Source organism: Tupaia chinensis, unplaced genomic scaffold (assembly GCF_000334495.1).
Source record: "Tupaia chinensis unplaced genomic scaffold, TupChi_1.0 Scaffold000197_1, whole genome shotgun sequence".
Lineage (NCBI taxonomy): Eukaryota > Metazoa > Chordata > Mammalia > Scandentia > Tupaiidae > Tupaia > Tupaia belangeri.
Genome location: NW_006159672.1, coordinates 5,638,414 through 5,648,505, shown reverse-complemented (window position 1 = coordinate 5,648,505; position 10,092 = coordinate 5,638,414). Strand labels below are relative to the sequence as shown.

General features: G+C 39.4%; 1 protein-coding gene across 3 annotated transcripts in view; it reads right to left on the bottom strand.

Moving 5' to 3' along the window:
• PPP2R2D (protein phosphatase 2 regulatory subunit Bdelta) overlaps positions 1-10,092 on the bottom strand; it is a gene marked incomplete at its 5' end in the record, with an annotated part of 59,090 nt that overhangs the window by 42,120 nt on the left and 6,878 nt on the right. Inside the window, 1 exon segment of one of the 3 annotated variants that reach the window (XM_027771235.1) lies at positions 7,974-8,034. Coding sequence (XP_027627036.1) covers positions 7,974-8,034 — 61 coding nt within the window. 3 annotated transcript variants of the gene reach the window in all.

The window sequence follows — 10,092 nt, the reverse complement described above, 5'->3', positions numbered from 1 at the left end:
AATCCCTTCTCCTTCATTCTCCTCTCAGGATCTTGGGCACGCACGCACGCACACACACACACCCAGCATGAGTTTTAAGCCACCGGGTCCGGGACGCAAACCGCGGTCAACTACGTGGGAGTTCAGAGACATAGCCATTACACTAACTGCTGGTTCCCTGTATTCTTTTTTTTAACTGCCAGAAGGCAATTATGCATGTTTGAGAGAGAAAGCATCCCCTAATGGGACATGATCTTGGTGCTATCATTTTTCCATTTCTCCACACTGTCAGGATTTGGGGTACACATACACACATGCCCAGTTTGTTTTTCACGTCACCAAGACCAGGATTCAAACTGCAGTTGGCCATGTGAGACGTGGCTCCCAGTGCACAGGGCTTAGCCACTGTGCTACAGGACCACCCTTCAACTATATTAGATTAAGTTTTATGTTATGAGAATTGTATCTCAATAAAGCTGTCATAGGGGCCGGGAAGTGGTGTGGTGGTTAGGGGTACCAGATTCCCACATGGCCAACCGCGGTTCAGTCCCGAATGTGGCGGCTTGCTTTCTCCCTTTCCCTTTCTATCTCTCTGATCAAACTGAAAAATAGTAATAACAAATGAAATTAAATAATTTTTAAAAATAAAACTGCTATAAAGTATACCATAAAAATAAAAAGATGAAGTCATTAAAATAGCCTCACAATCTTTAACCTGGTCCTTAATTATACTCTAAAAGTAGACTAAATTATTTAAAGTTTTTCCTAAACAAAAATCTGCTATAAATTTTTCAACACAATACCATTTTAAGTTCATTTTTCTATTTAAATCTAGAGGTTTCTTCCTTTTCTTTTTTAGCTACCGTATTTCTTATAGGCATGTATATATAAGATGACTGCAACAGAAGGAGACAGTGAATCTTTTCTTGCTGTTTTATTAAGAAAATTAGTGTTTACATCTATTCCATAACTAAAAGTCCTATCTAACCAATTTCAGTAGACTTTAAAATTTAGGAAATACCATTTACCCACCATTAAAGCCCATCAGAAATTTAACCATTCTTTCCAAAGAAAATTTGGTTTGTACAGAATGTTGCACACTATTTTTCTCACCCCATACTGCAAAATGAAAAATGATTCCGATGTCTATCCAGTTGACTATACTAATTTTTTTCTAGATTACATAACTTGAGTATCAACTAAGATTGTATGCTTTATTTCATGTTTAGAAATTCTTTTATTAAATAAGAACTACGTAATCCACAGCTACATATAATTTATATGCAAATTACTACTAATAACAGATGTCTTGTAACAGAACCATCATCATATAAGGGATCTTCAAAAATTCATAGATAATGGGACCAGCAGTTAGCATAATGGCTATGTTCCTGAACTCCCATGTAGTCTACTGCAGTTTGAGCCCCAGACCTGGTGGCTTAAATTCATGCCAGGCACGTATGTGTATGTGCCCAAGATCCTGAGAGGGGCATGGAGGAGAAGAGACTGCAGTGTGGTCATCCCCCCTGGGGGGTGATTTCTCGCTTTCAGTCTCTCTCTTTCTGGTGAGCGCACACTCCCTATAGCCAAAAAATAAACAAACAAACAAAAAAATCTCTACCAAAAAAATTCACAGATAAGTGCATATTAAGAAGAAACAGTAATTTCAAGTTTTTTACAACAAAATAAATTCAAACTTTAATTTCACTTTTCCATAAACTTTTTGAAGTACCCTAATACTTTTTAGTTGTCAGAAGGTGCTCACCAGAGAGAAGCAAGGGTAAAAAGCAGCCCCCAATGGTGTGTGATCACACCATAATCCCTCCTCTTTATTTCTCTATTCTGTCGGGTCATGCAAAATTGAAGCACCCAGCCCCCGGACCAGGATTTGAAGCACTTGATCAGCCATCCAGGATCTGGCTTCCCCAGCCACTAGGCCACAGGGCAAGTCCTAAAGTGCCCTAATACCCTTTGGAAGCTAAAAACACACACATTGAATTGAGTAACACCTTGTCCAAAACTGATTCCAGCTGACCTCTGCACACTACAGTCAGAGTAATTTTTATTTTTTAAACGTCAATTTGATCATGTTATTTGGAATTCTTACTGCCCCCAGTAAAACCATAATCCTCACTTTCTTCTTACCACAGCTTTTTATGGCCCATCAACCCATGCCTTACCCAGTTTCTTGAACTGTTGAACCTTTCTGTTTCCAGCCTTCCTACATGCTCTCTCCACTTTGCCAGATGCTCCTTCCAATTCTCAATCCTGCTCATCAATTCTTCACATCTGAGCTCAAGGAATTGCTACCCAAGGAGGATTTCTGACTCCAGGAGCTCTCATCACAATGGCTACTGGCTAACTAGTTAATTGCTGAAGTCTTAGCACCATGTGTGGTATAACCACACCTTTTCTCATGGTTCCTTCTCAAACACTTCAAGAGTGAGGAGGTACGGTCTCACTATTGGTCAGCAAAGCCTATCTTTCAGTTCCTCTCCTCTGTTGCAGATCCAGACAACCATTCTTTAGGTATTTTAAATTTAAACTAGCAAAAAGAGATAGTGACAGGTATTCTCATCTACATGAAATAGATCATCACTCTGAGAATTAGACTAAACAGAGAAGAACATACCTCAAAATGGGAAATAACCTTTAAATATAGTTCCACCATGTCAGCAAAACAAGGATGCTACTGTTTCTCTCCCAAAATCTTATTCCTTAATGCCATCCTTTTTTTAATCTTTTTTTTTTTTTAGAGGTTTTTGCTATAGCGCGCATGCGCTAGCCAGACAGACAGACACAGAGACAGAAAGTGAGAAATCACCCCCCAGGGGGGATGGCCAGACCGCAATCCCTTCTCCTCCATTCTCCTCTCGGGATCTTGGGCACGCGCACACACGCGCCCAGCGTTGAGTTTTAAGCCACCGGGTCCGGGACACGAACCGTGGTCGACTACGTGGGAGTCCAGTGATGCTATATAGTCATTACGCTAACTGCTGGTCCCCATCCTTTTTAAGATTTAATTTTTCAATGAGAGATCCAAGTGCATATGGGAGTCATAAAGGTCTCCACGCCACCATCTACTTCCAGTGGTAGCCAGCCCAGATCATAGGCATGTGTGTTCATGCCCAGTGTGGACAAAGATACCTGGGACACAAACTGGGGCTTTTCCTATATGTGTCCACCATTGAGTTGTGTTTCTGTTATACCACAGGTTGCTCCCTGAATTTCAGATTTCATTAGCATTTATCAGGAACACACATAACCCTGAGATTCCTCCTTACACTAAATGCAGCTAAGTATATTTAAACGCCTATGTAAGAACTCACATACAGTCTTACTCTACAGAAACTCTAAAATAAACTGTCAAATAAGTGATTAAGTTTATCAGGTAAATGATAAAACAAGTTTTATTGAACATTATGCAAACAATAATCAGCCATCCCCAGTTTGTGATTACTTACTTAGAAAAAATTTTGACAAGTCACTTTTGACTAGGGATGTTAGCTCAAGGGAAATAAATAACTCAATTTCCAAATAGCTTTTCAGGAATAGATGTATTTGAGTAAAATTGTTTTAAATATGTTCAATAACTAAATGCAAAAACAAACAAAAAACAAAAAAAGGTTCGAAATACATCATTTACTTCAAACAATCCATACTTAATTCTGCCATAAACCAAAATAAAATTCTGACATATGCTACAACATGGATGAACCCTGAAAATAGTATGCATCATAAAAAAAAAACACAGACAGATAAATACTGTATAATTTCACTTATATGAAGTCTGTAGAATAGGCAAATTTATATAGAGACAAAGTGATCACTAGGGGCTTTTAAGAAGGGGTGAAAAAGGAGCAGCGTTTAATGGAAACATACTAGTTAAATAAATGAGGTAATTCTGTAACCTGAAATGCTATGCAGCTATCATAACTAGTAAAACAGAGCTTAAGAAGACAGCCACATTAAAAATCTCTAAATACATGGGGCCAACAGGTAGCATGGTGGTTGAAGTGCTGAACTCCCACATGGCTGACCGTGGTTTGAATCCCAGACCTGGTGGTTTGCTTTCTTAGTTCCCACCCCCACCCTCTGGTGAGCATATGTATCTAACAGCAAATTAAAAATAATAATAATGATTGAATAAAATTAAACATTTCTTTAAAAATAAATAAAAATCTCTAAGTACGACCTTTGTACTCTGAGTATATGGAGTGAAATTCTGATTGCAGCTCTCACTACCTCTATGACCTTGGGCAAGTGACTCAATCTTACTGAGATTCAATTCATTTGTAAAACAAAGGCAATATATTAATACTAGCACCTACATTTAAGAGGCTATGGTCTAACAAGCTAAAGCACATACACTTGTTAGCAGAAGGCCTGGTTCACTGTAAGCATCTCAAACTAAATACTATCAATAAAAGAAAACAAGTTGCAAAACAAGATTTCACATTTGGGAGGAATAAAAAAAATGTTTACACAGACTAAATTTTAAAATGCAAATGGATAAACACACAGAAAATGGTCTAAAAAGATGTACACTCTGTGAAAAGTTGTTACCTCTGAGGATTCTAGGAGAACAAAGAAATCGAGAGACTTTTACTGTGTACTCTTGATTACATGTGTATCACGATTTTTAAAAAATAACTCTATTTTTGTACTTTGAGACAAAAACAATAAAAATCTAGTAAAGAGGCAGTTAGTCCTGAAATCTTCCCTGTCCTTGTCATTCCTACAGCTAATAGCTTGATTTAGAGCAGTAGTTCTCAAAGTGTGTGATATCTATGGACCGGTGAGAGTCCTCAAGAACCTCTGAGTATATATAAAACTATTTTCATGATATCAATAACATGTTAAACATATTATTTGCCCTTTTCACTGCATATCACTTGCATGGAGCAGCAAAAGCAATAGCACATGAAAATGTTGGCACTCGGCACAAATCATGGCAGCACCAAAATGTATTAGTAGTCACTGTGTTCTCTGGGCCATGCACACACAGTAAGAGAAAGTTTTATTTAGGAATGTTCTTAATAAACAGTTAAGATAATTAATTTTATTCAATTCCAATCTTTTCATGTGACTCTTTTTAATAATCGAGTCTCAGATCCAAAGGTCTTAAAAAAAAACAACTCTAGGCATATGTGTGTGCGTGCTCAAAATTCTGATGGGATGGGGACCAGCAGTTAGCGTAATGGCTATCTTGCTGAACTCCCACTTAGTCGACCACAGTTTGAGTCCTGGACTGGTGGCTTAAACTCACGCCAGGGGCATGTACGTGCGTGCCCAAGATCCCAAGCAGAGAATGGAGAAGGGACTGGAGTGTGTCCAACCGCCCCGGAGGGTGATTTCTCGCTTTCTGTCTCTCTTTCTGGCGAGTGCACATGCCCTATAGCGAAAACCTCTCCAAAAAAAAAAAAAAATCTGATGGGATGGAGAAATGGAAAGGAATTGTGGCATGGCTATGATGCTCTCTCTTTCTCTCTCTGGCAAGCACACCCACTCTCTCAACTAAAAAAAAAAAAAAAAAAAAGTTTAAAAAAACCAGTCTTACATTCTCTAACAATAAAGTAATTTCAACAGACTGAATATACAAACAGATCTGAAAATACAGGTATTGTCTATTGAATTATCTGGGGGGGGGGGGGGTGGGGCTCAATTTCGTGGGGGGGGGGGCGTGGGGCTCTGTCTACAAAAAGTTCAGGGAAAATGGGCATATGAAAAAGCAATGCTTTGATTTTACACCAAAATAAACCTGTATTTTAATTATGTCTTCCCATGAACTTTTTGGAGTCCTCTCATAAGTTTCAAGGTTTTGTTTTGTTTTGTTTTCTGAAGAGGGTTTCCATATAGGGCGCGCACGATTGCCAGAAAGACAGAGAGAGACAGAAAGCAGAAATCACCCCCCAGGGGGGATGGCCATGCTGCAATCCCTTCTCCTCTTGGGATCTTGGGCATGTCTTGGCCTGAGTTTAAGCTGCCGGGTCCGGGACTTGAACCGCAGTTGACTACACATGGGAGTCCAGTGACAGCCATTACGCTAACTGCTGGTCCCAGGTTTCAAGGGTTTTTAAAAGTGTAAAAGAAAGGCCCTTGGGCCAGCTTTATAGACTCCCGGTAGGCTGCAGAATTCCCCAACTACAATTGAGTCCTGGACCTAGCAGCTTAAGAAACATGCTGGGCACATGAATGTGTGTCCCTAAATCCCATAAATGAGGGAGAAATGGAGAACAGATTGCAGTATGATAATTCCCCACGAAAGATGCTTTCTCCTCTCCCTATGTTTCTCTGGAAAGCTCAAGCTGCACTCTTATCCAAAAAAAGAAAAAAGGAACGGCATTCTTCTTGCTAAATTTGTTTTGGAAAAGTTGCTTTTCATTAAAAATGATAGCACGGGGACCAGAAGGTAGCATAATGGCTCCGTTGCTGAACTCCCATGTAGTCAACCGCAGTTCGAGTCTTGGAACCAGTGGCTTAAACTCATGCCAGGCACATGTGCATGCGTGCCCAAGATCCTGAGAGGAGAAGGGATTGCGGTGTGGCCATCCCCCCCCCCGGGGGGGGGGTGATTTCTTGCTTTCTGTCTCTCTCTTTCTGGCAAGCGCACGTGCCTTATAGCAAAAACTTCTCCCCCCCCAAAAAATAAAAGTTATCATGTAGTTCATTTATTATTATTAACATGTAGTTAGATTTATTATTTTAAGTTAAATAAATATTTCAGGTTGTCTTAATTTCAAATATAGTAAATATATATATGAATAAAAGCTTTCTATATCCTCAATTATTTTTTTTAAAAAAGACATCTTATTTAACTTTATTTATTTATTTATTTATTTTTAATTTGACGGGGAGGGGGGGAGAGGGGGGTGTTGGAGAAAATAAGGTTCTCCCAGGTCCGGGACTCAAACTGTGGTCAGCCATGTGGGAGTCCAGCATCTTTAACTTCCATGCTACCTGCCAGCCCCACCCTTAATAATTATTAAAGAGAAAAAAGCATCTCAAAAAATTCAAAAAGGCTTTGAGAACCCATAGTTTAGAGCAGGAGTTGGTAAACATCAATCTGATGGCAAAATCTGGCCACCTGCCTGATCTGTAAATAGTCGCATTAGCACACAGCTAGGTCCATTGACTTCCTTATGATCTAGAATTGCTTTCCTACTGCAAAGGCAGAGTTGAATTCAGTAGTTGTAACAGGGACACTCTGGTTCACAAAGTCTAAAATATTTACTATTTAGCCCTTTATTAAAAAAAAAAAGTCTGTCAACCACTGATTAAGAGTGAAACCACATTTCCAGCTTTTATTATTACAGTAACTTCCTGATTGGAATTTATGCCCCTCTTACCCCATCACCAAAAGCAAGAGTGACCTCAAAAACATCAAGTTGACCTAAAAAACATCAAGTTGACGTCCCTCTGCTCAGGATCTTAAAAGCTCACAAGCATGCAAAGCACAACTCAGTCCTCAGCACAGCATTCATCACCTCCTGGTCCTTGGCAACCCCCTGCCTCAATCACAGTTACTTGAAGGCTTTCTCTACCAGACAATCACGCCAAACACTCCAACTTCCTAGGTGCACTATGCTCTTTCCAATTTCCACTCTAAGCTGCCTTCTACATCTGTAACATTCTCTTCCTCCCTCTTCTTATACCGGGACTTCCTTCCCTTCGCTCCCTATTCAATTCTGTGTACTGGGCACTTCTACCAGGTTCCCTTAATATACTTTTTCCCGAACTACGGAGAAATGACCTATCTGCTTTTCTTTGTGTTTAAACAGGGGGCTTCCTGAGGGCAGGAAGTGTGTTTCTCTAACTTATATCCAGCACTAGCAGCCCTTAAGTACACTGTTGTGAACTTTTTAAACGAACTAAGCCAAAAGCTAGCATCTGTAACATCCTTCATTACTTTTAAATTGGCTCTCCCTAGAGTATCAGAGTCAACTATTCTCCAATCCAAGAGAGTTTCTTCATAGTAACATCTGAACAGTTACCTGTACAGTATTCCTTTTTGCCACAGCTTTTCATATATTTTCTGAAACCTTCACAGCAATCCTATAATGGTCACAGGTAAGACAGATAAGAAAATAGAAGTTAAGGAACTAGCTAAGTTAGCACAAAGCTAGCATGAAGGCAGACATGGGATTTGTACCACAACAAACCTGCATAATGTATTTCTATGTATCATGATTTTCCACACAATGATTAACACCAAGGTGAAGAAGAAACAAGACTGACAAAGTGCTAAACTAGGAAACCACAAGCAGAATACAACCAATTGCTAAATAACGTATGTTAAGTGAAAAAAAAAAAATACTAAGTGAAAGGAAAGTTTTGCGTCTAACAATGAATGCTAAGAACAGCTGAAGCAGGATTTACAAGGAGAGAGGAATCTGAGATGGATTTAGAAGGATCAGCAGAGTGTGAAGTGTACACAGGAAGCAAAAAGAATACTCAAAGTTGTCCAAAAACAAGGTATGGAAACAATCACTAAATAATGGAAAAATGAAGAGGCTAGGCCGAATGGAAGAAATCTAGGTTAATGGAGAAAGGAGATTAAAAAAAAAAAAAAAAAAAGAAACTGCTATTTTTGTGTTTAAATATAGTAAAAACCAAATCCAAATACCCTAAAATACACAAGAATTAATTAACAGTTGTATCTAACAACTAAACAGCATTTTACGGGTTAACAAAAAGCATTCCACATTGTTTGATCTTACTAAAAATCTTGATGTGATTTCTAGATATGCAAGCTGAGGTTCAGAAAGGGTCTTTCAGAGCTGATAAATGGCAGACACGAACTGAAACCACTCCAATCAAGACTTTTTATCATCAAGGAATATAAAAAAATCAAGAGTACAGTTTAATACCTTATACCTTGTAAACTTACATCTGATTATATAATTGTGACTAGGCCCACTTCTAGAACATGCGGCGTGATTTCAAAGATATTAAGATGTAGTTATACTCAGTAAGTATGATGAATGCATTAATCTTACAAACAGCACACACATCTGACCCTCTAAAGGCAAAGTCTCCCTACGAAGCTCTCTCATAAGCTGAATGGCAAAAACGTTACTAGATGGTTTGCTTGTTGATGGCTTTCCAGAAGATGCTTTCTTGAAGGGCTTTTTCAATGGCCCAAGCATAAATATTAAGTAAACAGAAATTACATAACAGAATGCAGAAGTCAGACTGGAAATAATTCAAATAACCAGATACTGTATCCAAATAGACTTAAATTTTAAAAACTGGGCTAGCAGGTAGGGTTCTGGCACTAGATTCCACCTGGCCAAATACACAGTCTGGGTTCCAGACTAAGCAGCTTGAAAAATCACACTGGGCATGTACACCTGTGTGTACCCAAAATTTTAAGAAGAGACTGGAGAAGGGACTACAGAGTGGTCATCTCGGGACCCCCCCCCCATCTTGGGAACATTTCTCACTTTCCCTCTTTCTGGCAAGTGTACACACCCTATGCCCCACCCTCCCTCTCCTTAAAAAAAAAAAACAATGATCACACTAGCCATCCATTTTCTATACACACACACGACTATGGCTGAAAAGTTTTGCACTCACCAATACCATACTTCTTTGATTCTTAGAAGTGTATTTTCCCACATTTAAAGATCTTTGAAATTAAATATATCTTGTATCCAACAAAAAAACAACTTCCTGGAATTGGTACATAAATTTCCCTAATTTCTGTTACCCTTCCCAACTTAAAAGATTCTTTCTTCCATAATACCTATGTAAACCCCCTTAGAAAGGCTTATCCATACAAACTACCCAGTTATCTATGTTATTTATATAACTTCCAGACTGAAGCTTGGGTCAGACAAACCTTTAGTTTTGTATAGTATTAGTTCTTTTTTGGGGGGGCGGGAGGGGGTATTACTTCTTTTTTGGGGGGGCGGGAGGGGAACGTTTTTGCGATAGGGCGCGTACGCTCGCCAGCCAGCCAGAGAGAGACATAAAGCGAGAAATCACCCCCCCCCTCCGGGGGATGACCACGCCACAATCCCTTCTCCTCCATTCTCCTCTCAAATCTTGGGCATGCACGCGCACGCGCCCGGCGTTGAGTTTTAAGCCACCGGGTCTGGGACGTGAACC